The sequence below is a fragment of the Colletotrichum aenigma genome (assembly GCF_013390185.1).
Source record: "Colletotrichum aenigma strain Cg56 chromosome Unknown KSG_Cg56_contig03, whole genome shotgun sequence".
NCBI lineage: Eukaryota > Fungi > Ascomycota > Sordariomycetes > Glomerellales > Glomerellaceae > Colletotrichum > Colletotrichum aenigma.
The window spans coordinates 934,030-961,571 of record NW_023500909.1 but is presented as its reverse complement, the minus strand read 5'-3'; the positions used below and the strand labels follow the sequence as shown (position 1 = coordinate 961,571).

At 53.8% G+C, this 27,542-nt stretch overlaps 9 protein-coding genes across 9 annotated transcripts; 6 read left to right on the top strand and 3 right to left on the bottom strand.

The window, feature by feature from the left end:
• Positions 1–3,138: 3,138 nt before the first annotated feature.
• On the bottom strand, positions 3,139–3,846 carry CGCA056_v004224 (putative protein methyltransferase; the record flags this gene model as incomplete). The annotated part of the gene is made up of 1 exon (XM_037319479.1): positions 3,139–3,846. The coding sequence occupies one exon, from the start codon at positions 3,844–3,846 to the stop codon at positions 3,139–3,141; it is 708 nt and encodes a 235-aa protein (XP_037182238.1).
• Positions 3,847–5,126: 1,280 nt separating this feature from the next.
• On the top strand, positions 5,127–6,796 carry Cyp7b1-2 (25-hydroxycholesterol 7-alpha-hydroxylase; the record flags this gene model as incomplete). The annotated part of the gene is made up of 5 exons (XM_037319478.1): positions 5,127–5,311; positions 5,365–5,817; positions 5,870–6,137; positions 6,168–6,735; positions 6,792–6,796. 5 exons carry the CDS (start codon positions 5,127–5,129, stop codon positions 6,794–6,796), a joined length of 1,479 nt encoding a protein of 492 aa, XP_037182231.1.
• An 856-nt stretch (positions 6,797–7,652) lies between these two features.
• Positions 7,653–9,353, top strand: APE1 (Vacuolar aminopeptidase 1; the record flags this gene model as incomplete). The annotated part of the gene is made up of 1 exon (XM_037319477.1): positions 7,653–9,353. The coding sequence occupies one exon, from the start codon at positions 7,653–7,655 to the stop codon at positions 9,351–9,353; it is 1,701 nt and encodes a 566-aa protein (XP_037182232.1).
• A 207-nt stretch (positions 9,354–9,560) lies between these two features.
• Positions 9,561–12,862, bottom strand: CGCA056_v004221 (Protein SYG1-like protein; the record flags this gene model as incomplete). The annotated part of the gene is made up of 5 exons (XM_037319476.1): positions 9,561–10,351; positions 10,405–10,699; positions 10,750–10,839; positions 10,899–12,748; positions 12,823–12,862. The coding sequence occupies 5 exons, from the start codon at positions 12,860–12,862 to the stop codon at positions 9,561–9,563; spliced, it is 3,066 nt and encodes a 1,021-aa protein (XP_037182233.1).
• Positions 12,863–16,462: 3,600 nt separating this feature from the next.
• On the top strand, positions 16,463–19,894 carry CGCA056_v004220 (uncharacterized protein; the record flags this gene model as incomplete). Its single annotated transcript, XM_037319475.1, has 5 exons — positions 16,463–17,031; positions 17,090–17,482; positions 19,050–19,346; positions 19,401–19,699; positions 19,773–19,894. The coding sequence occupies 5 exons, from the start codon at positions 16,463–16,465 to the stop codon at positions 19,892–19,894; spliced, it is 1,680 nt and encodes a 559-aa protein (XP_037182234.1).
• Positions 19,895–20,599: 705 nt separating this feature from the next.
• CGCA056_v004219 (Heterokaryon incompatibility protein 6, OR allele) lies at positions 20,600–22,312 on the top strand (the record flags this gene model as incomplete). Its single annotated transcript, XM_037319474.1, has 1 exon — positions 20,600–22,312. The coding sequence occupies one exon, from the start codon at positions 20,600–20,602 to the stop codon at positions 22,310–22,312; it is 1,713 nt and encodes a 570-aa protein (XP_037181374.1).
• Positions 22,313–23,157: 845 nt separating this feature from the next.
• Positions 23,158–24,108, top strand: CGCA056_v004218 (uncharacterized protein; the record flags this gene model as incomplete). Its single annotated transcript, XM_037319473.1, has 6 exons — positions 23,158–23,181; positions 23,234–23,251; positions 23,317–23,358; positions 23,416–23,482; positions 23,537–24,016; positions 24,068–24,108. 6 exons carry the CDS (start codon positions 23,158–23,160, stop codon positions 24,106–24,108), a joined length of 672 nt encoding a protein of 223 aa, XP_037181373.1.
• Positions 24,109–24,637: 529 nt separating this feature from the next.
• Positions 24,638–25,754, top strand: CGCA056_v004217 (uncharacterized protein; the record flags this gene model as incomplete). The annotated part of the gene is made up of 5 exons (XM_037319472.1): positions 24,638–24,825; positions 24,884–25,026; positions 25,077–25,172; positions 25,233–25,601; positions 25,657–25,754. The coding sequence occupies 5 exons, from the start codon at positions 24,638–24,640 to the stop codon at positions 25,752–25,754; spliced, it is 894 nt and encodes a 297-aa protein (XP_037181980.1).
• A 91-nt stretch (positions 25,755–25,845) lies between these two features.
• Est1-1 (Versiconal hemiacetal acetate esterase) lies at positions 25,846–27,169 on the bottom strand (the record flags this gene model as incomplete). Its single annotated transcript, XM_037319471.1, has 7 exons — positions 25,846–25,978; positions 26,024–26,352; positions 26,405–26,482; positions 26,543–26,600; positions 26,665–26,772; positions 26,830–27,050; positions 27,101–27,169. The coding sequence occupies 7 exons, from the start codon at positions 27,167–27,169 to the stop codon at positions 25,846–25,848; spliced, it is 996 nt and encodes a 331-aa protein (XP_037181979.1).
• Positions 27,170–27,542: the final 373 nt, after the last annotated feature.

Sequence of the window (27,542 nt, the reverse complement as noted above, 5' to 3'; positions counted from 1 at the left end):
GCTCTCATCTTGAGTTTATTATGATCGCCATGGAAGAGCAGACCAAGCGGACATACAAGAAGGACAAGTCGGCCACCAAAAGCTACTGGCACTCAAGAGCCATCATGACGACACCTGATAAGGACGCCCGAACTCTATCCGATCATCTGACTGGAGGCGATCGCAGCTTCAGACCCAGTTCAACTGGAGGTGGCTCGTCCACGGGCCGTCGACCCGGAGGTAGTTCAGGACATCCCATGGCGCCTGCAACTCCTAGTGGTTCACCGGCACCAACCGCTGCATTGTCAGGCATGTCATTATCAGGCCCTTCAACGAATGCATCGCCAGACCCGCCGGGCTCAGAAGGTGAATGGAAGCTGGTTACCAACAAGAAGAACAGCAGACGTTCTGGGCCCGCTTTGTCGGATCCCTTTGTTTCTCCGAGGGTCAAACTAGCTTCACGCAGCCAAGGTGGTGCTGTATTGCCCCAGCCAGATGCGACGCAGGGGTCTGAAACCAAGCAAGATATCGGAGCTGACGCTGAAGACACAAAAGTCGACCCACAGTCAGAGCTATCAAGCATTGACGACTGTCAGAGACATCGGAGCTGGGCGGAAGCACTTAACGTGTGGTCAGGCAGCCTTTGCCGCCAGTCCGATGCCGTTCGGGCCGTCTCTGTCACAAACACGTTGTTCGATCAATTCTATGACCGAGTCCTTCGCGCGGTACCTCTTGATTACATCGAGACCACTGTCGCCTTCGATGATTCGCGGTCTTTGATGACCCTGGAAGCCTTCCTCAAGGTCTTCAAGAAGAGTGACAACAAGCCCTATTCTCCAACTGACCAGGTAAAGATTCTTCACAAAATCAAGAATCTGGAGTTCCTTAGCGAAAAGGAGGGATTGAAGCGCCCCAGAAGAGGAAATCTCCATGCCGAGCAGATCGCTGCTGGTCTTCACTGCCTCGCCAATTGCTGGGATGCGGTTGCTGATCAGTCAGGCAAGCCAGCCCATCCGCTTCAGGAGTTGCCCGACAAGTCAATTTGTGATGACTTCAAACTATTGCCTCCTGTTCTGGCAGTCTCCAAACGGTGCTGCCCTGGCTGCCATCACTTTGTGTGCATCGGCAGGGAGCAACCCGTCAACGCTAAAGCTCATGCTCTTTTCAGGCAATCACTCCGACTGGTGGGCTGTTTCAATTCCGCCCTGGACGCCCCGTTGGGTTGCTGATTTATTCTATGAGCGCATCCGAGCTGAGCTTGTGGAGAGATTTGATGCTATTATCTACCCCAACGAGATACCCAAGTCAGGCCCCAGCGGAGGGTCCATCCCGAGCTCCCAGCGTATGGACTTCACGTTGGATCAAGATCACGGCTACAACACCATCGTGCATCCTCGCCCCAGGGGAGATAGAAGATTAGGTGCAGGACGAGCTAACCTTCCGGGCACTCCATCCCGCAATCAGGAAAAGAGGGAGGCTTCCACAGAAGTCCCGCGACACGCCGAAATCCAAGAGAAGATTCCCCGGGGACCAGACGAAAAAGATGGAAGACCGAAGAAATGATCAGTCCGAGAATCAGTTCAGGGATCCTACATGCAACACTGCCAGTCCATCATGGGGACAGAAACGATGGTGTTGACAGAGGCGGAAGCTGATGGAAACAGACCACGGAGACGACAGTAGCGGGGACGAAGACAGCGGCGGAGGACGGAAGGTTAGGAGTGGAATGGCAAGAGCAGATGATGATCAGGGCGTTTGTGTTTGGCTCTTTCAGCCCAGCTATTTTGTGCTGGTTAATTGCGTCACAAGGATAGACTACTTCAAATAACAAACCCAAAGCAAAAACTTGAAAATAACCCCTAATCCTCGTAAGGTAGTGACAGATACCACCTAAAATCTCCATCAAAATTAGCCCAGAGTAAGGTTGCTGGTGAGATTGAGGTATCCTTCTCTTCAGAAAACCTGGGTTCCCGGCCGCTTCTTCGTTTATCGGGTCCGGATGACTTGTGGAGTGCTGCCCTCGTTGGTTCGGCTTGATCCTCAACCGTCGTCGCCAGCAGCGGTCTAGGTGTCGGATCTCGGCCCCGTGGTTCCAATTCTGCGAGGTTGTCTCCCAATGGTCTGTTGAACGAGGTTTCTCCTCTGCTCGGCCCTTCCGCATCGATTCCCGCTGATCCGTCAGACCCGTCCGAGTCGATCGCTTTTGCTGCCTTAGCCCGGCCGTGGCTTCTGCAAAGATACCACAATAGAATAGTGAGCAGAACGACGACGATGACTGAGGCTGCGATGATGCCACCAAGGACGCCATTGGAAAGTCGAATATTCGAAGGTGAGGTTTGTGCGAGGCTCGCTAAGGGTCGCGTTGGCGATGGCATCGGTGGGGAGGTTGTTGTTTGAGCTGTTGATATCGTTTGTGATATGTCGACAACCCAGCCGTCGGCCATTGTGCCTCTATTGCAGGAAAGCCAATACGGATTCCGGCGCGAAGAGAGTACTTTTGGATGTTTCGGGTGCGTTCTGCATGTAGCGGAAAGTCGAAGCAGGTCGTGCAACCGGCTCAAGGTATCCAGCGTCAGAAGTGTCTTTAATATGACGATTGTCCAGGTGGCTAGGGACCTGCCATTCTGCGATAGTCTGGGTCTAGGGCAGCTGATATGACGGACCAGTCTGAGCACGGAAGCCACCACGATCCGTCATTGGGTTCACATCCAGCCTGAAAGATTCGGTGTAGTAGTCGAGTCCCAGTTGCTGACAACGGGTCTGGGGTGGCGTAGCGCTATTACTCAGTGCTAGCCGGAAAAGGGGGCCGGAAGCAAATGTTGCCTACCTTAGGCTGGAAATGTCCCCTCCCAGCCACTTTCCTCTTTCTAGGAGACAACAAGAGACAGCGATACATGCTGCCATTTATTCGATCTCTCGAAAGCAGTTGAAAACATCGAAGACTGGTATGTGCGTGCTCGGGGCGACACTGTTTTCTTTCTGCTTTGACCTTTCAAGAGCTCAAATACAAGCCCATGGCAAAACGAAATAACCACATTGCTGAGTGCACTTTTTTTTAATTCAACTTCAGAAGGGGAAGTAGGCACGATTGGTGATCGGATTGCAATTAATTGACCCATGAAAACTAAAACATTTGAGACTGCTCTCTTCACGAAGCGCTCATTGCCTTTTCAGCTCGAGAATGTAATATTCTTCAAAAACCCCCTTTCCAATCGACTCATTTCCCCTAGCCAACTCCTGGCATGAGTATCCATTCTCCCGAGCGATGTGGACGATTGCTTCATGGTTTGCATACGCGCTTGTACCGAGCAGGATCACGCCCTTCTCCGTCAAATACGCGTGTGCCTCACCGACGAATCTTCGTAACAGCTGGTACTCCGAGTCCAGAGTTTTCTCCGATTTCAGTTGCAGTGGGATATTCGAATCATGCTGCCATGGATGGTTCCAATAGATGAAGTCAAACTTGCCCTTGACGTTCTGGTAGATATTGCTGACGACGAATGTCCCCTTCTGATGGTTGATTTCAAAGTTGCTCTGTGTGACGTTGACGGCTTCGGGGTTGATGTCTACCCCAAAGACTGGAGATCCAGCCGCGGCAACGGACAGTGATGTGAGCCCCGATCCCACGCCGACCTCCAGGAAACTTCCCTTGTTGACAATTGGCGGAAGGTGCTGCGCATACCACCAGGTCTCGGGAAAGTACTTAGGTGAGTAGACAGAAGGGTGGATCATGATAGTATGGGGTCCGAAGGTCTCTGTGTAAGGCGATTGGTGCTGTTGCGCCTGGTCGATGAGCTCAGAGATGTGCTTCTCCCACACATCACGAGGAGAGGCACGTAATCCGCCGTTGGTAAAAGCCGTATGCATTTCGACAAATTCAAGAAATGGGGAATGTGTAAGACAAGGTGTTGTAAGCGGTAAAGTGAGAATAGATCACCCAACTCTGAGACTTACGGAGGAGGGCATCTCAAGACCTTAAGTACAGATTGATGACGGCTGAAGGAACACTCTTCAGTTCAATTTGGTCACCCCGTGTCGCAACACTTGGCTGTGAGCCATTCATCACCTCTTGTATCCCACGAGTCATGATGCCCTTGGCGGCGACAATCTTGACAGGAGTTGGAGTAGCTCGCCGAGCGTGTCGAAGGTTCCCATAAAACAGCGCTGCCAGAAGAGCTTACGCAGCTTCAGCAGAGTCGCAGTCGCCTTGTATCACCGTGCTAATGCAGCATGGCGGGTGGGGGGTTGTCTTTCATGGGACGACATGCTGAAGAGTCGACTGTTTCTATTACGGAGGAATACTACGTGAAGCTCCAAGAACAGCTACGTAAGCGTCTGTAAGTAGCAAAACACCATCTGCATAGCTACGCTGAGGGAGGAGAAGGTTTCAATGGATCCTCAGTGATGCTCTCGATTATCACCCCAGACAGCTTGATATGCGGACCGGGCCAGGGCGGATCGGGCCTACCCGGCATTCGACGATGAATTGCGTGATGTCACATTCAGTTCGAAACGAGGGGATTTCTGTCCCCGGTATATAAAACAGAAATATGTCGTCTTGTCCAGCAAACCCCACACACCCCGCACCCCGGATTCCGCAACCCGCGTGCCCCGGAGTTTGGCGCAGTCTTTTGTAGTTCCTGATATAGGTAAAGTCTGCCATATTTCATCGCTCTAATTGAACGAGAAAAAACCCGTGTGTCGATTCTCACGCTATTGCAGCAAATTCGGCGGGGGCTGGACCAAGTGGCGGCGCTTCAGTGCCGGCTCGGGGCCTCGGACCCAGCTAGTCGTCGACCATTCGACTCGGACCCTGGGGCTAACTTCACAATGATGGTAAGCTTGCTCTATTTATTTGGCAACGTTGAAGCCGAGGTAGCGGAAACTTCAGAGCTGACTTTGCAACATTTTGAGAACCGCTTCCCTGGCATCGCACGCATGAGGTGGTTGGCGGACTGTCCAGCGGGTTCAGGAGACAAGCTGACAAGCCGATTTGGACAAGACAAAATGTGCCCGCCGTTGCGAGATGATGGGCCTAGCACCAAAACGGCATCGCGCAATGTCTCAGCCCTCCTTGCAAAAATCGTGAGACCGTCAAGTTATGGGTTGGTCGCGTCTCTTGCGTTTATCCAAATCGCGAATACAAAATGGCCCTGATAACTTTGCTGGGGGTAATCCTTACGATCATCGCAGGCGCTTACGCCTTGGACATCTTCGTCTTCTTCGCACGAGATTCGCGTGAGCCACAGTATGTTAGGTCACGCATCCCACTTATCGGACACCTCATCGGTATCTCCAAGCGCGGCGCTGGGTGGTACTACACCGACGTTGCGTGCGTTTCTTCTTCATGTCACATGGAACACCTGCGTTGACAGGTATTGTTAGGTCGAACCAACCGTCCGGCATCTTCACATTGTCCATCTTCACATTCAAGCTCTACGTCATCTCGGAGCGGAAGCTCATCAGCGCCATTCAGCGCCATGCCAAGACCATTTCTTTCACGCCGTTTGCCGCCAAGACCTCGAAGACGCTGAGCGGACTGGGAGATATCGTCCTGAGGATCCAAGACCACCTTCAAGGCCCACCCGAGGCCAAGGAGTTCGACAGGGTCCAGCGGGCTTCGATGTCTGCTGGCCCTGATCTGGATGCCATGGCCTTGGTGTCGGCGAGAGTAACTTTGGAGCTGGTTGAAGAGCTGGCCATGAGGGCGAAAGCGGGAGCTGGGACTCGGATTGAGCTTTACACGTGGCTGAAGCATCTCATCGCGCTGTCTGCTTCAGAAGGCATGTTTGGGCCAATGAATCCCTTCCGTGACCCCGAACATGAGGCAGACTTCTGGTATGTGGAACAGATTATCTCTTGATTAATCATGACCTGACGTACATGTTAGGACCTTCGCAGAAAAGTCTCACATCCTTGTGATGGGAGGGCTGATGCCTCAGATCCTGGCCAGGGATGCTTTGCAAGCGAGGGAGCGCAACGCAGTCCGGTATGAGAATTACATTCGAAGTGGTGGCCACGAGGAAGCTTCGGGTGTTGCCAAAGGTAGATGTCGTGTTCTGAAAGAAAATGGCGCTACGGTTCGCGATATGGGCCGCATTCACATCGGCTTCGACATGGCGATGCTCGCCAATTACGCACCCACGGCTTTCTGGGCTGTCTACGAAATTCTTTCCCGCCCGAGATAGGTCCAGGAGATCCGCGAAGAAGTCCGCAAGGCTACCACCAAAGGTGATGAAGCTGACTGGGCTCTCAACATTTCAGTACTCAAGACGGCCTGTCCTCTCCTGTTATCTTCCATCCAGGAGGCGCAGCGTATGAACTCTGTCCAGGCAGGCATCCGTGAAATCCTCCGCAACACGACCATCACCACCGAAGACACGCCAGTTTTGTTGAAGAAGGGGAGCTATTTGCAAATCAATGGCATCTCTACGCTACGCGATCTGGAAACTTGGGGTTCTGACGCAGCCGACTTCGACCCGTACCGTTTCATCAAGATGAAGAGGCCAGGGACAGCTACGCCAGTCGTGGCTGCTGCCAGCGAGTTGCCGCCAAACGCATTTTCGGTTTGGGGCGTTGCGCCACATGTGTGTCCCGCAAGGTGGTATGCAACAGGGGGCATCATGGTACTTGTTGCGATGCTGGTTCTGAGGTTTGACTTTGACGTCGAGGGTGATCTTCAGATACAAGGCGGAAGCGAGGTCTCATGGAGGAGGCCAAAAACCGCTAAGGACTTTTCAACTCTACCTGCGCCCGGTGAGCCATTGCCGGTGTTGTTGAGAGCGAGAAAGGAACTTGTAGGAAGGTGGGAGGTTAAGATTGGTATACCGAGTACGAGACTTCAGCTTTCGGTACCTTAATAAAGTAGAAAGCGCTCCACACTTTTAATAGTTTTTTCTGAAGAGCAATCGATGTTCCTGATGCTCCAGCTGGAGCTGGTAGTTTGGTGTAGGTGATGTTCGCAAATTCGTCAAGCCACATTAAGTTGGCGCACCGCCACATTCAGCACAGGTGTGGCTGATGAAGATGCGCCTGGATTGGATTGGGCGGTGCGACCGCGTCCTCACAATCCGTCGCGTGAACATTCCAAATGACACCATCGTCCACCAAATCACGGCAGCTTATTTGGCGCAAGGCACCACAGACAAATGTCTAGCTCCTCCGCCTCCTTCGGCCATCCTGAGCGCCTGTGACCTTCTGAATATGGTCAAGTGACCCCCTCCCGAACCCCGGCGCGACGCAGCGACACTATTACCAGCCACCACCATGGCAACCATGAACGCGATAAGATAACGAGCTTGCTCGGTCAATACGAGCAGGTGGAGCTGAGGTGGGCAGCAGCCGGGCCCGTATCGGCTTGAGTCAATCGGCGAGTCGTGCTTTCCCCCCCGATTTGGGTGTCTGTTGCGTTGAAGCTTCCGGCGGCTCGCACATCCGATTCCAAAGCTCCAGGTGGCTTCATCCTCGCCCACGTCAACCACTCCTCATTCCCCGGCTCGCGCTCTTCTTCCTCCGCAGGCATACCGTCTCCAGCAAGCTCACCGCATATTGCATCTCGCGCAATCACACCGCTGACTTGTTCAATCGCTGGTGCACGTGTGCATTGCATCAAAACACAACCAAAACACCACAACGCCCTCCCTCGCGATAACACCAACAACAACCCTCCAACCATGACCAAACACACCCCCGACTCTCTCCGCACCCGCGTGTCCTCCCTCTCTCTCCGCCTGCAAGCAATGGAAGCCGCCGAAGCCCTCTCCCGCTCGCAATCGCCCGCGCCCTCGATGGCCGCCTCGACAACCATCCCCGTCACGGCGTCTAAGCCCTTCCTCCTCGCCGACATGGAAGGCCGCCCCGCTGCCTCCAATCCCGTCTGCGAGTCCTGCTGGAACGCCCTCCGCTACAGCGAGGTGAAGCAGACCTCCCGCGCCGCCTCCCCGGCCGCATGCAAGCTCTGCGCCGTCGCCGCGGGCAAGCCCGAAGCCTACACCCAGCCCTTCGTCGACTTCCTCACCGAGAACCCCACAATCTTCCACGCCGTCTCCTACTTCAAGACCAAGCTCGCCGCCGCCGGCTTCACCGAGCTGCCCGCCCGCGACAGCTGGAAGCTCCAGCCCGGCGGCAAGTACTGGACCACCAAGAACGGCTCCGGCCTCATCGCCTTCACCGTCGGCGAGGCCTACAAGCCCGGCAACGGCGTCGCCATGATCGCCGGCCACATCGACGCCCTCACCGCCAAGCTCAAGCCCGTCTCGACCAAGCCCACCCGCGCCGGCTACCTCCAGCTCGGCGTCGCCCCCTACGCCGGCGCCCTCAACCAGACCTGGTGGGACCGCGACCTCTCCATCGGCGGCCGCGTCATCGTCCGCGACGAGTCCAACAAGACCACCACTAAGCTCGTCCGCCTCGACTGGCCCATCGCCCGCATCCCCACCCTCGCGCCGCACTTTGGCGTCGGCATGATGGGCCAGAACAACCCCGAGACACAGGCCGTACCCATCATCGGCCTCGAGAGCTCCTCCGACGCCGCCTCCAACACCCCCGTCGAGCCCCTCGGCCCCAAGGGCTCCTTCGTCAACACCCAGCCTCCCAAGCTCGTCAAGCTCATCTCCTCGGAACTCGGCCTCGCCTCCCTGACCCAGATCGTCAACTGGGAGCTCGAGCTCTACGACTCCCAGCCCGCCCAGACCGGCGGCCTCGACCGCGAGTTCATCTTCGGCGGCCGCATCGACGACAAGCTCTGCTCCTGGGCCGCCTTCACCGGCCTCCTCGCCGCCGAGTCCGCCCCCTCCGACGGCGTCATCAAGCTCGTCGCCCTCTTCGACGACGAGGAGATCGGCTCCCTCCTCCGCCAGGGCGCCCGCTCCAACTTCCTGCCCCTCACAATCGAGCGCGCCGTCGAGGCCCTCTCCGCCGCCGCCGACGTCCCCTTCGGCTCCAACACCCTCGGCCAGACCTACGCCTCCTCCTTCCTCGTCTCCGCCGACGTCACCCACGCCGGCAACCCCAACTTCCTCGGCTACTACCTCGACGACCACGTCCCCCGCCTCAACGTCGGCATCGCTATCTGCGGCGACAGCAACGGCCACATGACCACCGACGCCGTCTCCACCGCCATCCTCCAGCGCGTCGGCGAGCTCGCCGACGCGCCCACCCAGACCTTCCAGATCCGCAACGACACTCGCAGCGGCGGCACCGTCGGCCCCGCGCTCAGCAGCGCCATGGGCGTCAAGGCCGCCGACGCCGGCCTGCCGCAGCTGAGCATGCACTCCATCCGTGCGACGACCGGTGCGCTGGACCCTGGTCTGGGCGTCAAGTTCTTCAAGGGCTTTTTGGACCACTGGGAGAAGATTGACGGCGAGTGGCACTGAGAGGAGCCAGTTGCTGGAGAGGACAGGCGTATATAGAAGTAAGAGTTCCAGCGCGGCGTAAAGAGTAGACGAGGACAGAGCATGATTTATGAAATGGCTTGTAGAATATGTACCAGCACAAGACGCATCAGTATGGATGCAATTCAAAGCAATTGTCTAGAAAAGTGTCTCATTATCGTGACAGACATTAAAGCCTTATAATTACTATTAAGCCCGCCTGGTTCCCTGCCGTGCGTCGTCGCCCAGCTCCCTTGCCTCTCTAATCTCCATCGAGTCCACCTCAGACGCCGCATCAGATCTATCCCCATCATCGTCATCGTCGTCATCACTGCCGGACCCATCGTCGCTGGCCATGCCCCCGGCCTCCTCCAACTGCGGCTCGACCTCTTCAATGGGCTTCTTCCTCTTCTCAAAGTCCTGCCGATGCGCCTCGGCCAATATCGAGGTGAAAGTCCTCTGCGGTGGCGGCATCGCGACGCTCGACTTCCGCCGTCTGACTGTGCCCTCCTCCATGCGACGCGACGACGACGTGGTAGCCCCGCTGGTGCCTGCCGTGCCCGGTGCGTCTGCGGTGCCCGTCGTCTCAAGCACGGCGCCGTCCTTGCCGGCATCGCTGATGGTTGGCGAGCGCGTGGGAGACTCCGTCGGGTAGGGAAGGGGCACGTCGCGGGAGGCCTTGCGTGCTGTGACATTTGCGCAGTGCTCGTTCTCGACGCGGAAAAGGGTCCACATGCCGCGGCGGGAGACCTCTGCGAGGGCGACGAGGAAGGAGACGATGGTGGAGTGCTGGGTGTCGTGGGTGAAGATTGCGTAGAAAACCCAGGCCCAGCGGAGGATGGGGTCGACGACGGCGATGAAGTAGTAGGGCCACGTCTTCTTGAGGGCTCTGGTTTGACGGAGGACGGGCAATTTGCTGGGCTTCTCGTCGGGCTTGCCGTTGGGCATCTTCTTGGGGTTGGGATCCAATAAGGAAAAGTCCATGAAGATGTCCCAGATTGCTGTGGGTGACTGTTAGTTGCTGGACCGAGAGAACTTGGAGGTAAGTACCTACATGTGTAGATGGCGTTGACTGTGGAAAAGGTGATGAACATGGCCAGGTTGCCTCTGGTGTTGTTGATGCGGTACATTGAGAGGGACATTGCGGCGAGGATGGACATTGTGTACTTTCCGCCGTTGATGAGGTGCGGGAAGATGTTGCGGGTGTCTCTGTATCGGCGCAGGCATTGGAGGAAGCGCCAGATCGGTGGAAGTGCACCTAGGAAGCCTAGAAGGCGGGAATGGTTCGAGTTACACTGGACCGGGTTGTCCCATGCATTGGCATAGACGCAGAAGAACAGTTCGACGTTCTATGAACGGTCAGATATGCCACGGAAGGGAGACATTGAGGTACACTTACACACATGGCGTAGGTCAGAGAGCAGTAGATGTCGCCGAGGAAGAAGTCTCGGAACTCGACTGGGTAAAGACCAGCGAGCAAAAGACGCCACTGTCGAGTGTCGTTAGATGGCGCAATACTGTCATGACAACAAGCATATGCTGACTTACATGAGAATATGCGAACCATTTTCGACTCCTAGCTTTGAGAACAGGGAGGGGAAGGAAGATGATCAAGGCCGATACGAAGATGAGAGCAACCGGGTAGTACTCGTACACCTCGCCCGAACCGTAGGAGCTGAAGTTGAGCCATAGGAAGAGGCCGAAAATAAATGTAAACAGGCTGGGAAACTCGGCTAGTTGTCGCCAGTCGAGGTTGTTCCTGGTGTCGAATTCGAAGATGAATGGATAGTTGATCTTGTTCCTGGTCCAAATGGCACAGTTGATGCAGAACATGCAGAACAGCAGGAGCATGAAGAAGTAACCGCCGTAAATCTGCAACAGATAGCTCGTCTGCTCGCGGACGTGGGCGTCATGGTCCCACAAGAGCTGGACGCCCAAGATGGCGCCTTGGATGCCAAATACGGCTCCAGTACCGAGAAGAATACCGCACCTGAAGGCGCTGCCAGACTCATCTCTAGGCTTGCGAGCCATGCTTCGCAGCTTGCCCGCCGCAATCTTGTGGTTGCCGCGCTCAAAGTAGCGGGCGTATAGGTCCTCGACGGCCTTGATATGTCCATCTAGGGCGTCGCTGTTGACGAACCACGACTTGTTCACCTTCTCGGTCATATAACGGTACTGAGGGCGGGCATTGATGGCCTTGTCGTACTTCTTGTTCAGCTTGCGGAACGCAGTCCGGTTGAGGATGGCGTAGGACTTTAGGAGTTCCAGGCCACGGTAGAATTCCTGGAGGGCAAGCTTCAACTTGCGCTTCGCGGACCGGTAGGGGACCTCATGCTCGGGCGGTCGGCGAATGTAGTCCATCCTCGCGTCTTGGCCTTCCCTAGGACGCATCACCGGAGTGCGAGCCATCTTTGACAAGTTCCTGGAGTTGGGTCCTGGTCTGAAGATCTTAGACCTGACCGGATCAATCCAGCCGAGTGGACCGTTCTTCGCACCGTCGCTATTTCCGTGGTGACCGTGCATGAACTCCATCTCGGCCTGTTGCTTTTGAGCGTTGAGCTCCTGGGTTCGTCGGTTTCTCATTTCGTGAAGCTGCTCCTTAAGCACCTTGAGGCGCTGTCCAGCCTCGTCCTCCTTCTCCTTGTAGAACTTTTCCACCGTGTTCAGCTGATCGTCTAGAAAATTTTCGAATTCTGCCTTTTCGATTCCTCCGGGCTCCATTGCCAGTGCCTGCATACCGTATTCGGGGTTCGTCCCGACCCGATTGAGGGGTGAAGTACCCGTGAACCACCTTCGCAAGCCGCGCCTTGGAGAGCCACTGATAGACCCGATGGTAGCGGAGTGAGGGAGCCTCATTGACGAAGGAGAGTGCGTCTGCTCAGGCGCAGAGGGCTGATTGCTTCGTGGATCCGTCATCATGGATGCGCTGCGCTGTAGAGCCTGCCTGGCCATTGGGCTTTCCTGCGCATGAGCCCCTTCAGCACCCTGGTCCGTCGTTCGGGAAGGCACCCTCATCGCAGGGTCAGGAAGCTCGAAGGTCGGCCGCCGATCGAGGGGAGCTCCCTCGTGCTGGGGCGGCGTATGCACGAAGCTACCATATTGCATATCATTCGAGCCACTCGTCAGAGTCTGGTGTTCGTGGTTCGCAGGGATCGCTCGCGCAGGCGTCATGGGCTTCTGTCGGGCAGAGCCGACCGGGGCGGAGCCCTCCCGCAGCGATGTTCTCTCGTCGGGATTCGTTTCCCTCGCATTGTCGCTATTGAAGAAGTTGGATGTTCCGCGGTTGTTGAGCTTGCCCGAGTTCCCTTGCGGACTGCCATGGGCACGATTGATGGCGCGAGACACTTTCTTAATGAGCTTCTTGCCGGCCTTGTAATCGAGGTATTTGACGCGCCATTCTGTTCAAGGGACGCTGCATTAGCAAATCGCAAGACAATCGCCAGAGACAGGCGCATGGGGGAGGCTTTCGCACCTGGCACGAGGTCCTGCTCGAGCTCCTTTGCGAACTTCATGACGTAGTGGCCCCCCTATGCGCGGCACAGCGAAGCACTGCTGGGACAGTAAACGCCATGAAACGGAGGGGTTGGCTCTCAAGGTTGCAGTCGTGTGGACGAAAGGTATGGCGGGACGAGTCAATTGCGACGACTGTTGACTGATCAGACCAGACAGGAGTCGATCCGAGGCTTGGCGCTTCGTCCTCGTCGTCGGTCTCGCGTGGGAGATTGTTGTTTTTTTCTCGATGTAGCGCATGGACGAGCCGTTCGCCTCCCTTCGCCAAGCTTCTGCCACGGACCAGGCGCCCCGCCTTTTCTTTCGTCTGGTTTTTTTTCATTTGCTCCCGATGCTTTATCGCGTACCTTATCAGTTCAGTGTTTCCTTTAATCTGATGCCCTGAACCTGGCTGTTTCCTCCCCCAACGGAAGTCTGTCGGCAACCGGCATCGCCAATTGCAGCGCTTGTCTTTAGCATTCCCTCTGCCCTATGGCTAGCGGCAATCGCTGGAAAGTCGCGATATCCCGGTCAAGTCCACCCGCTGCTTCAGCGCTTCGTTAGCGGTCTAGTCCCGGTGGCCCCTCGAGCTTGTCGAAAAGCGGGAAAGCCAGGAGAGGTCAGAGCGCTTGCGCAGATGGGATTATGTCAGCCTGGGCTTGCATGTGTCGCTCCTTCCATCATCGACAACTTTCTTTTTGGGCGACATTGTGAATTTCGCGATGTTTCTTTTTGCAAATTCCCTGTCTGCCGCGCCTAAATCTCTCCAGATTGAGTTTCACCACCTGTCAAACCACCATCGTTCTATTTACCTTCTTTCGCCGCCCAACAAAGTTCCTGCTTGGTGCGAATTCCCTCACGGCTGCGTCCGCGAGCCATCACAAGCACGAGGCACCGAACGCCACCCGGCACGCCCAACCGATAAACTCTGGACAGAGTTCACAGGGTCCAACTCTGTTTCCCAGATCTCTCCCTTCAGATGCCAGTTTCTGCTGTCAGTTATCGGTATAGACTATAAGGTCACATCTTGATCGAATCTTGTCAGGGATGGGCGAGCTCGTCTAATGTGACTGTGCCGCTTGTCGAGCACCCACTTCACATCACCAACGACAACCGCCACCAACAGAACGACAAGGATCTCTCTCCCTCGACCATCCATGGACCGGGTCGCAAACTCTGGCTGCGAGATCTGGATCCTGAATGGCCTCATGCACACATGCACATCCATAACCGTATTCACACTGACACCTACTACTGCATAGTACGTACGGGCTGCGGATACTGCATCGACGTCCAGCTGCCGCTGTGGGAATGGCTTCGAAGGAACGACAAGGTGCCGTTGGTGCGAGAGGCAAATCGACCCCGTCTCCCCAACGCGGCATCCTTGCCTCTTTCACGGGTATCACATCCACATTTGCTCACGAGAGAGGCGAACCCCATCACCTGCCCGCCCAGGACGATGCGGCCGAAAAAAACCGAGGCTTGCATGGCTCTGCACAAGTTCCAACAATACTCGATCAAGATTCTGCCTCCCTCGGGCATTTCACAAAGACAAAAACAGGTACACGGGATTCGCCCGTCACATCTCTGCTTCTCGGCCTTTGCTGTCCGGCAACTGAACCACTCTTGCATCGTATTCCAACTGAAACCTCCGCTTGTCGACGCAGCCGGGCGGAGAATGCTTCTCACAGATTGATTCGTTCAAATGGGGAAATGCACCTCACCCCATCCGGCAGCCCCGTCGGACGGCCGGCGCAGCGACCGCCGTTCCCCGGGAACTAGGCACTTAGCGCGCCTAGTTCGCGGCCAGGCCTTATCGACAACGGTCCTGCAGCCCGCGATGCGTGGAGAGAAGGAGAGAAGGGGGTCCAGATGAGGAGAAAAGAACGCCGTCGTTCCCCGTAGATCAGCCAATCGCCTCTCGCCGCTTTTCTGCCTGCGGACCTCTGGCTAGGTTGACGATGACAGCCAGGTAGCGCCTTGAGCGGCCCATCTCACGCCAACACCGCTGTGCCGCGGACACGCAGCAAAGTGGCCGTGACAGTTTGACATTTGCGTATTGGTGCGCTCGCGGCGGCCGTTGGGATCATCTCGCTGCCTGCTATGCTGCAGTCTGACAGGTTTCACGTCCCACTCGACGACTGGAATGCCTAGATGGGAAAACGCTCAGGTCTTGGGGGTTGTGGTTGATTTGCTCGCTACGGGATGCATGGTTGCTGGCCATGTCGCGGGAATTGCGAAGCCCGGACTGAGACATATCCGTGTTGAGCGGCTCATTCATTCCTCACTGACGTGCAACATCCAGCTAACTGGCTGAAATCCAGCATACTAGGATCCGTGTCGTCATTTCAGTCATTTTGGATCAACGCAACCGGACAGATCATCGCCCACCTCACAATCTCAGCGGGAAGTGACGGCTCAGTTCTCAGCGGCTAGCAGCTTGATCGGCTCATCCTCTGTTGGAGCTGTTGGTGCTGCGTCGCATCCCCTGGCACATGTTGGTGGAGCAGAAGGAAGGTCCAGGGTCTTGAGTTTTTTGTGGGTGGCTTACAGGAGCCGTCGTCCGCCTCCGATGATGCACTTTGGCACTACCCGAGTGACACACCCAAAAGCCACGAGTTCACGAGGAACTACCACAGATGATCTCTGTCTCACCACGGGAAACGATCCCGCAAAGTGTTCCACGGCCGGCCGCCTCTCCCTTTCGCACCCGTCCGCCCTGTGGACTCGACAAGGGGGTACAAGTACTGTGACGCCCATCCCGTTCCGCTGCGACGTTCACAGTGCCCGTTTTCTTTGCTTTTTCCTGCTTCCGGAAAGCAAATATGAGCATGTCACATTCACGTCGACAACCACCCTCCCCAATATGGAACAATAAAAAAACATGACCCCATGCGCCGCCCATCCTTCTGGGCCAAACCCAGGCAACAAAATGCGTGTTTGCTCGCCTCCGTTACACAGGGTGGAGTTCTGATGCTCGCGCTCATCCCGGGCAGACGAGAGCCACCAACACCAACACCACTTTTATGTGGTCTCGATCCTTGCCGCGCCTTTTCGCCCCCTCCCCACGTATGTATACAAAGTGGGCGCTGTGCTTGTATTGAATGACCTCGCAACTCGGTTGGCTCACCTGCGAAACTGGTTGGCTGAACAAAAAGTCCTTTTACCAGATTCTCGGGACGGTGGAACAGTATACAGCCTTGATTGGTTGCATGGAGGCTTGTTCTCGAAGACAGAGCAGGTATCCGAGACACTGTGAAGCAAACATTCATATATATCGGTTCTCGCAACCTCTGCACCCCCTGCCTCTGAGACCACCCCTGCTGGCCTGCGCTTCTTCCCTTCTTCTTTCTTTCTCCCAGTGCCTGCCGGTTTCTGTTCCCTCTTCTCTGACTAAAGAACCATCCCGCTGGATTCTTCTGTTGACGGAAACTTACGTCCTGTTTGATCCTTCCCGCCAACTTCACACCGTGTGCTCACCATTGTCGGCCTTCTCTCATCAGTTTTCGGGTTAGAAGTCCGGCCCTGATATGGAAACTCATCCCGGCCCGGCCATGGGCCATCGAAGCCTCCTCCGCCGGGCGTCAAAATCATGTCTAGGCGGTTTCAAGAAAGTATTCACAATGAGTGATCGCCACGACGAATTCTTGGCCATCAGCAAAACATCCGCAAAATCATTCAAGTTTTCATTCAAGGCCTCTTCTCTATGGAAGAGGACTACACCACAAGAGGACGAAAAGACATGTAAACCGAAGCCCAACCACACCGATACCACCCCCGAAGAAACCCCGAGAATCAAAGACCCAGAACTGAGGCGGGAGGCCTATCCCCAAGGCCAATCACACCTTTTCCGCAGGCTACCGCCCGAGATCCGTGAGCAGATATATAAGGAGTTTTGGGTCGCGTGCGGCGTCGAACGGCACGCGTTTCTTGAGGATGGGTACATGCGGTATTCGCCGTGTGTGACGGATCACGAGGCGCCGGATGAGAGGCAGCTGGGCCTCGGGAGAGACTTTAAGAAGGCCCCGCAGGTACAATGGCACCCGGAGTGGTTCCTGAGGATGCAGTCGCCGTGGTGTAATCACTGGAGATGTGAAGAGTTGTGGGAGGATATTAAGGAAGGGAGGAAGGTCGATCTAAACGAAGGCCAGAACCAAGCTTACATGTCGCTTTTGGTATCTTGCAAGAGGGTGTACGTCGCATTCCTCCCTCCATATCACTCTGAACAATCACTGATTATCTACCCCCAGATACGACGAAAGCATAGACTCCTTCCGCGAATCCCGCATCCTGAACATCACAAACGGCCACACCCTCCAGCGCCTCCTCAAATACCCGCGGCCCCGCTACGTCTCCTCCGCCCGCACGATCAACATCTCCCTGCGCGAGGACAGCGGCAACTGGCTGTACCTCAACGGCGGCAGCATATGGCACACGCTCGCAGCCAAGGAGACCAAGGCCACCAAAGTCTACGTCTGGCTCGACGCCGAGTGCCCGCTCACGCGGCGGCTGCTGACCGAGTTCCGCGAGCTGTACACGGGCGTCCCGGCGGAGATCGCGCCGAAGCTGACGATCGACTTCCCGTGCGACGCGGAGGACGGGTTCTGGGCGTGGGGCGAGGTCGATGTGCAGGAGCAGAATGCGTGCGCGGGCGGCGGCGGGTGGGGGCGGGTGGAGCGGAGGGAGGCGATTGTGCCGAGGTTTAAGGTTTTTGCAAGGGGACGGCAGAGGTTTAATGAGACGAGTTGTGGATATGTTAGTCGGGGGGATCTGGGGAGGCCAAGGGTGAGGGTGTTGAAGGCGGGGAATCCTTTTGAGGATATTTTGTTGTATGGGAGGGGGATTCACGATGATTCATACTACTGAGGCCATGTAACCTTAGTAGATTACGGACCCGTGGCAGGTACAACAAAACAGACATCTACTGCGGACGCGTCTGATTAACCCGATTCGCGTTTGCTTGCTTGTCTTCGACTAGCGGTAGTCAATCGAGATATAAAGCCTATCTACCTTGGGTGTTTCCCCGGCCCGGTTCTAGACATCCCCATCTCAGTTGACCAAGGTCTTGGACATCTTATTAGCCCTTATTCCAGCTGAAAATTAGGGCCATTTCACACGGGTAAGCGAATGTAGCCAAGACAATAGTATGGGTGTCAGCTGCGGGTGAGAACCAGCTCGTGATTACTGGATAATGTCAATAGCCAACTACATCTAGAATTTTCGCATAATCAGCCAAGACGGGTTGACAGAATCACCAAAGCTTAAGGCTTACGTGCGTTAAGGCTCCAGAAGGGACGAGGTCTTGTTGGCTGTGTCTCACGGCGACGATTGGCCAGTGCAAGCTCGAAAGTCACGGAGGTTGCAACTCCAGAGACGGCATCGTCATGAACTCAAACATATCCCGAATAGGAATTGGGTACCGAAGACCCAGCTGAGCGTCACACCTTTGCAAAAGGCAATAAGTCTAGCTATACGGCGCTGGACATAGGTAGCCTTCGATACCTCATCATCACCGAAAACAGTTTCGAAATGTGACATTCAATGAAGATTTACATCGCAGGACCATGCGAAGGAGGAAATAAAGTAGCTTTTAGGACTGGCCATAGTTGGGCCGTGTTGAAACTGGTCCCTTCCTCGTCGAAGTTGTCTCAGAAGGGCTGAATTGATTTGATTCTCTCAAAATTTGTTGCAAGTCGAGTCATTTGCACCAATTCGTTCCCATCCCTTACGACACCTTCAGGTTTCATCGGCAAATCCGATTCGAAAGCTGACCAGCAAGGGACATGTTGGAATAGGATATCTCATCCCGCGACGAAGTTACGCAGGAGTCCATGAAATCTTTACGTCGACCGTAAGGCTGGAAATCGGGACAAGTATTTATGGCGGCAATGACCCTCGTTTATTTGTCTCCGCCGATTCAACACTCCCAACAAAACCACACCTCAGCCTCTGGAAATCGAAAAGAATCCTCGTATCAATGGTGTCGTTTACCTTCAAGGCCTTCTGGCTGGTTGCTAGCCTACTTGCCTTGACAGTTACCGCCTCAACTAATGCTCCGGTCTCAGCGAACAATATTCACATCGGCGACAAAGAGTGGGAATGGTGGTTCGCAGAAAAAGGTTCCCCGTAGGTCCCTCCACATCATCATGGCCAGACCCGGCGTACAGTAGACTGATTATCTCCTACGGATGCTGACAACATCATGTTCAGTATGTTCCACTTCGCTCTCGCAAACGGCAACTCACAGTGCTATCCCACATGGCCTTGGCGCCCAGATGGCTCCAAGAGGCCTGCTGCCCCAATCCAAAACTGGCCTACAATCCGCGACTGCAAGAAGCCCGATAATGACCAAGGCTTCAAGAACTCTTGGGGTGTACAGATGCCTGTGTACTTCACTGTGCGCCAGTGTGACAATCGTAGTGGTCGCGGTGATGGGGCCAAGGAGTTGCGAGTCACTTACGGCTTGTTCTACGAGAAGGATGGCTTCAACAGCAACGGACATCCCTAGTACGTGGCTAAGTAGTGACATCGATGGCTGTCAAACTGACTTACTACTCACAGTGACTGGGAGAATGTGGTCATCACCTGGCGACAGTTCGGAGACAGTTACTACAAGGACGAGATCTGGCTTTCGGCTCACAAGGGGGGCAGAAGAATCACCGGCTGGGAAAACATTCCCCAGACCGTCGACTCGGCCAACTGGTTTGAAGCCAACGGGAAGAGTCATAACCACCCCAAAGTATACGTCGGTTGGTGCAAGCACGCCATGTTTTTCGACAAGGGCGGCCTCAAGGACGTGCTCTCGTGCCTGACCGATAACGAATACCGGACTGACGACTGGTACTACGTCGCCAGAACTAGTGAGTGGTCATCGAACTGCCTCTTCATTGCCCACACAGAGAACTGTCAACTGACAACATGGGGTCTTACCAGAGAGCGATCTTCTGAATGCTAGCCTGGGCACAGACCATTGGACCAAGTTTGATAACGAGAATTGGGGCGATGCATGGAGCAAGCCTTCCAATGAGTACTGGGCGGCTTGCGACAGAGCTTGATAACGGTACGAAGGCAATGAGATGATGCACCTTCTGTTGGAAATTTGTTCAAAAATTTCCATGTGGTATTTAGCTGGATCAAATGTCTTAACATTCATCGTATTGCAACAATTATAGTATCCACCCGAAATTGATAGAATTAACTTCTAACTTACTTGCTCACCAGCCAGCTCAAATGACCTGCCGACTCGGAGGGTGTTATCTGCTGGATTACGCATGACTGATTGCAAATCAGGCTGAAGCCTAGAATGCACATGGCGGGGCCTCCTCATTGGAAAGCACCGGGCGCTTGGTAACACTATAGCACAGAACAAGACAAGATCCACCGCTTTTAGAACTTTGGTAAACGACGGGTCATTTTGGTCCAATACCGCGACCTTGTTCGGCAGGAGAGGGAGAGAAACGTAACATTGTAGGATGACCGTAAGAATTAAAGCGAGTCAGAAGCCCTATCCCATTGCGTATTTATCTTCAACAAAGTGGCACTCTGCCTGGCCCAAAGTTCACCTATGGGAGTTCGGCACTTGGATACGAGCCAATGCCCATTATGACCCATCCACTTGCCCCTCAACATATGGACCCTAATTACCTCGATTTTGCAAGCTGATTCTTGCCACTTGTCTCTTCTGAAAGATTCATACTTTGCATGCTATAGCATTTCACCAAACGGCTCCCCAAGCTCAACAAATCCACAACGACGCAACCATGAGCTCTCAAGAAATGATTTTCAGGAAGTTTCCAGTCGGAGAGGGCCAGTTCCGTGTACTGGATATACTGCCTGCTTCTCAAGAGCCCGGCCAGAATGCTCCTATTCGATGTCAACTTCGCGTCGCATCATTATTCTATCCGCCAGACTACGAAGCCATCTCGTACGTCTGGGGAAGCCAGGATTCCGAGAATGAGATCCAGATTGAGGTCTCGGGTGAGGCTTTCAATACGACAAAAAATCTTCATGCAGCACTATCTCGGCTTCGTCTTCAACACAAAACGAGGACCGTCTGGGCCGACCAAATTTGCATCAACCAGAAAGACAGCGCGGAAAAGTCGACCATCGTCCCACTGATGCGGCAAATCTATTCTCGATGCCGTCAAGGTCTGCTTTGGGCGGGCGAAATTCCTCAGGAAATGGATCCGGCTCATGTGGAATCACTATTCGAATTTCTCAAGTACATGGCGGAGGGGGGCACTACCGATACCCACGCCCCTCAATGCATGGCTTCCGAAGCAACATTCAAGGGGCCGATATCGGCATTGATGCACTTGATGGCCGGCCAAGGTTCTTGGTTTTCTCGTATATGGACGGTTCAAGAGGCAGTTCTCCCGAAAGAAGCCGTCTTACTCTGGGGACCGCAGTCAATTCCTTGGAGCACATTGATTCAAGCAACCAAGACTTACACAACTGAGATACCGCAAGACGTGTTCAGAGTCTGTGAGTATGGATTTGCCGAGGGCCCCATAGCTGGTCTTAGTGCGGTTCTGGTATGGTTGAATGGCTGTAAATACGACTGCAAGCCGTCGTCAGCTATGCAGCAATGGCGCGGCCGGCAGGCCCACGATCCTCGAGACAAGGTCTATGCCCTGCTCGGACTATTTCCATCTGGCACCCTGCCCAGAGTCGAAAGCTGCGATTATGAGATCCCAGTAGCTGAGGTTTACGAGAACCTGACGCTTGACCTCATTACTGACGAGCAGAGCCTTCGGCCGCTTGTCGGAAATCCCCGTCTAAAACCTGTCAGGGCGACTCCGAGTTTGGCCAGGTGGGCGATCGACTTGGTGGGAGTGCCTATACACGAGATAGAATACTGGCATCACACATACGATTCAATGCATTTTCGTGCGGATGGTGGTCGTCGCATGAAATTCCAGCACCAAAAAGGCATGTTAGGTCTCACGGGCGTTTTCGTCGACACAATTGAGAGAGTCGAACCTGGATTGATGCTCATTGGTAAACACGCATCGTACGAGTTGCTGGCGGAAACCTTGCAAAGATGGAATAGTACGGGACCCGACGAAGGAGCCTTTGGGAGGCTCATCACCAACGATCTTGTTAGAGATGCTGTCGGAGACCCCGTTCAGCGCGCATCCGCAGCCGACGCCCACCAGGCTATGGAATATGTACGCAACAGAACAGGGGAGGAATGTATTCACGACCAAATCTTGATGACGGTAAAGAACTCAGTGTACTTTACAACAAAGTCCGGGCTTATCGGACGGGGACATCTTGAAACACAAGCTGGCGACGAAGTATGGGTATTCAACGGAGGCAGCGTACCATTCACAGTGAGACCGCGAGGCGGACCTAAGCCGGTTGACAATGACCTCGGGTACGATTTTGTGGGCTACAGCTACGTGCACGGCATTATGGACGGCGAGGCTTATGAACGCGGCATCGAAAGCCGGTCCATCTGGATTCATTGATAGAGGAACTACAGAAAGCCAATATTATTTAGGAAACTATTATTCCGGACCCTTGGGTACGTATACTGCGAAGCTACTGGACTGGGCACTGACCGAGGTGCTCTTACTGCTTTTTCCCCTACTGTGAAAACCCGTACTGGGTGGGCTCGAAACTTCCTCAACATTATTTAGGAAACTACATGTAGCATTTAACATGGTTGTTTGGCTTGCTGGCTGGAATTGGGTCAGGTATTTGCAGGTTCCGGGAGCCAATTGGAGCATTGTTATTTTGTACTTAGCACGACACTGGAGTAAGCTCAAGGACCCATCAAAAAGAGCGGAAGTCTTTTCCGGAACCTTCAACCCGGTCGAATAGTTGACTTTTTTAAACATATCTTGTCATTCGATCTGTTACCCATTCGTAAGCGGTTCTTAAGAATTTTTTTCCCGACTTCGGACACGTCGAAATTATGAAATACGACCCGGACTCGGATAGCTTGCCTGCAAGATCTCAGCTCCCGCACGTTCCAGGGACACCTCAAGATTCGGCATGGTTCTGGGGTGAAAATGATGAGGTCAATACTTCCGCCATCTACAGCTGTTGAAGGGCGCCTAGCTAAGGTTGACACTGCATAGTTGGGCCGATTAAATCTTCTCACCCCAAGGCGGAAGGCGGCAGCAGCAAGTCTGATCAAGGATGGTATTACCATTGGCTTGAAGTAAGCTCTGACAATTGAAATAAGGTCAATTACCTAATCGCACATAGTTGGTCTGCTGAATTGCCATTCCCACCCATGTTTGGCCGAGAGCCATTGCTGCATCAAATTAAGCCTCTCGGACCGGCAGGTAACGATGAAATTCTGAAAATGAACTCACAAAGCGGCTCTCAGGTAAGCACCGTGCCCTTTTAAAGATTGGAAACCATTTGCTAACACTCAAAAGTGGGATGGATTTCGACACGTTAGATAATGGTCCATCCAAAGCTAAAGCAAAGACTGCATCAACTAACAGCAATGACCGGACAGGTCAGTGTACCCCATGAAGGAAGTTGGGTATTTTACAACAACGTGAGTGATCTTTCTAGAAACCGATACACGTAGCTTTGCTGAAATTCTGTCTCCCAGACGACACCTGAGCAGATCGAGAAGACCACCGAATGCGGAGTACAGGCCTGGGCCGCCCAGGGTATTGGTATGTTTCCAGCCTAAGACCCTGTCACTTGAAAGATCACTAAGACCTATGTAGTCGGAAGAGGTGTCCTTCTTGATTACTGGAGCTATGCTAAGGAGTCGTACGATGTGAACTCTCGCCATCCGATTTCTGCCAAAGACCTCAAAGCTTGCGCTATGGCCCAAGGAACCCAGTTTGAGTACGGTGACATCCTGATCATTCGTACTGGTTGGATCGACGCATACAACAAGATGACTCAAGACGAAAGAGTCAAGTTGACCGAGGTTCCAGCCTATAGTTATACCTTTGTGGGCGTCGATCAACACCCTGATGTTGCTGACTTCCTCCACGACAACTACTTCAGCGTTGTGGCATCGGACTCCCCTGTATTTGAAGTTTGGCCACAAATCAAAGAGTGGAATCATCACGTCAATCTCTTGCCAAAATGGGGTGTGCCCATTGGGGAACTTTGGGACTTGGAGAGGTTGGCCGAAGTTTGCCAGCAACGCAAGCAGTGGGCCTTCTTCTTTGCGAGCACGCCGAATAACATCAAAGGTAAGCACCTGCTGAGAATATCAGATTGAAGCAATAGCTAACACCTCAAAGGTTCGGTCGGCAGTCCATCGAATGCGCTTGCTATGTTCTGAATGTTTCCTGGTAGGCCCCGGGGTGATTTCCATAGCACCGGTGCGATGAGATTGAGATTAGAAAGAGGCGTCTATCACCGCGTAGAACAGACAGTGACACGCTCACATCATCTCAAGAATTACATCGCCGCCAATAGGTCAGTATTGAGCAGTAATTGGTAGACATTGGGTCATTTGTCCCCTGCTTCGTGCTTCGCCTCATTACCCGGATTTTGATGTGCAGCCCGGAAGACTCAGCCGATCGCTGTTGTACAGCCACAAAAAATGCTGCATCCGAGAAACCGTGCCTGGCAATTCGGCGTCGGAAAAAGACTCCTCGGTCCAATAGTGATATCAATCTGGTTGTGTTACCCATCAACGGCGAACACCATGCATGTATCAGCCCGTGTTCACGCGGAGGCCCGTCGCGGGCCGTAAAGACCCTTGTTACAAGATCAAGAGTCAAATACATAAGAGAGGTGTTGCTTTATTTTTCGGATGATGAGACGAGATTCATGTAGTTCGAACTATCTTGAAACCTTCTATGAACATGACTACCCATTCGCTCCCCACCTACGAAAACATCCCTCCCGTCGATGGCATGCCTCACGGCTGCGCTTGGGGCCTGTGGAATAAGGATGACAAAGCTGATCAAGTTGGGACTCTTAACCTTCTAACCCCATCCAACACACTCGAGGCCAGGAAAGAGATTCAGACCGGTGTTTCAGTTTCACTGAAGTGAGCAAGATGCTCATTCTGTCTAAAGCCAGTGGTAGCTAACTTAAGGATTTGCAAGCTGGCCACTGGAACGGATCGAGGACCCAGGTCACAATCGGACCAAGATCAAGCACCGTTTCTTGGATCTGAAGCCTGCCCTGGTGGGACACAATGACGAAATTTGCATCAATACACAGACAAGCAGCCAATGGGACGGACTCCGTAAGTAAGGACATAAGTCCATTAACCTCATACCCATTGAACGTCGATAGGACATTGGGCCCACCAGGACTCGGGGAAATACTACAACGGCTTGACTCATGATGAGATCAGCGGGGAAAGGCCTAATCTACGCAACGGCATTCAAGGTATGATAATCTTCGCCACACAATGATCTCACGTTTCATGAAGTTCATTTTGACATGTAGAATGGTCGAAACGAGGCGGTGTTGTCGGCAGGGGTGCGCTTCTTGACTACGTTGCATGGGCTGAGAAAAGAGGCATCGAGTACAGTGCGGCCAGCAAGCACTGTATTACTCACCTGGACTTGGAAGCCATCGCGGAGGAAGAGGGCGTGAAGCTCAGAGTCGGCGACATTCTAATGGTCCGAACTGGGTGGATCAAGTGGTACAACGAATCTACCTCAGATGGAAGAGTGGCAGGATGCAATACGAACCACAACTATGTAGGAGTCGAAGGTACTGCCGAGAGCATCAAGTGGTTGTGGGATCATCACTTCTCTGCTTTGGTGGGCGACAACATGGCTTTCGAGGCGTGGCCAGCGGAAGGCCTCTACAGTGAGCATGACCATTACCCTCTGATGACGCAACCTCGTCACTGACGAATAGTTAGGAATCCATGACAATGCTCTGGCTCTATGGGGAACACCTCTGGGAGAGTTGTGGGATCTCGAAGAGCTGGCTGACCAGTGCAAGAAGCACGGTCGTTGAAGCTTTTTTGTGACAAGCTGCCCATTGAATGTTGCTGGGGGCATAGCCAGCCCGCCGAACGCACTAGCGATCTTCTAGGTACATAGCAAGCTCACAGATTTCCCCCGATCAATTGAACTATGGCCGTGATGACATCGATAGAAAACTTGGGTGTTGCCGACAGCTCTGGGAAATAGCCAAAAGCGTGGGGCAAGCCGGGGTAGATGTCGACCTTTGTCGGCACACTGGAAAGGTCAGTTGTGAACAGCTACGTTCGGATCTCATCTCACCCTGCATCTTTGAGTTTGGCGGCGTAGGCCAATCCTTCATCCCTCAGCGGATCCATGCCCGCGACTTGGAGATAGGCTGGCGCCAACCCTTTGAAGTTCTGGTTGAGAAGAGGGGACACCTCTGGACTGGATGGATCTGACGGGCTGTAGTATCCATAGAATGTCTCCATAGAGCGCTTCGAGAGGAGGGGTGCATCTTTGAGCTCTTCCATGCTGCGAAGCTTGAGCTCAGGTGGATAGCAATCGATGTGGCAAGTTGCAGGGATCCTCAAAATTTGACCTTTCAATGCAATTCCTTTATCTCGAGCCCTATGGGCGATGACGGCAGTCTAGGTTTGTTCAGATTAATTTTCCTCAATTAAAAGTCCCTGGAGAACTTACAGAGTTTCCTCCGGAGCTGGAACCGCTGACCATGACACAGTTTGGATCTATACCCAGTGTCGAAGAATTCTCCAGCGTCTAGGCGAGACTCCTTGTCAATTCATCTCTCATGCATGTCTCGAAGTAAGTGGCTCTTACCCAAAGCAAAATATCCCAGCAATCTTCCAAGCCTCTTGGGAATGGGTTCTCGGGAGCCCTGAGGGCTAGTCAGTCTACTGGTTTCAATCTCAGTTGTCTGAGCGTGAGTATTTGATGCTTACAGCCGATAGTCCATAGATACGACGACAACTTTGGTGTACTCGCAAATCGCTTTACAAGCGATGTCTTCGCCCTCGAGATCACCGAGCGTCCAACCACCGCCATGTATGCTGGTAGCCGGTGAGATTTACAGCGAACGTCCTCTCTTACGTACTGGTCGGACTTACTACAAAAGCCCTGGAGCTGGAGTCTCTGCCCCGACTGGCGTATAGATACGGCAAGGTATGTCAACTCCGTCCGAGACCTTTACTTGAATGTCTTTGGTTGTCAGTCCCGTAAACTGCGGAGCCATTGCTGTAGCGTAAACTTTGAGCTCCGCCATGACATCCCGGAGATGCTGCGGTGAGCCAACTAGGTGGGGCACTCTCGCAGCATTCTTCTCGTAGAACTTTGTAGATGTCAGAATTTTTCCAAAGAATCAATGTTTGGATTTCTTACAGCAGTCCATTCCGGGTCAGGGACGCCGAGATGTTGATACTGAGACTGGCTAGACTCCAGATCATCCATGACTTTAGATAGTCGGATTTGACAGAGATCACGAATGACAGAATGATGGCGTGGCTGGCAAACTAGAAGAGCCTAGTTCTTTTGCTTCAAGACGGCGAGGATGAATTATATCACTGAGACCAGCTTTGCAACTGCAGGCCATTACCAAAGTTCCATGATGTGTAGCGGGGAAAGGAGGATTTCTGACCGGAAACGGGTTTCCGGACCGTGTTGTGCAACATCACATTGGTCATTGCTTGCACCCGTGGTGAGACGGTGATACACAGAAACCTTGGCGCGGGCTTCTTTCGGGCTTGATTGGATATATCAATGGACACTTGCTGAATGCTATACACCGCCTCATTATCGACGGGGGTGGTTGATGAACTGAGGA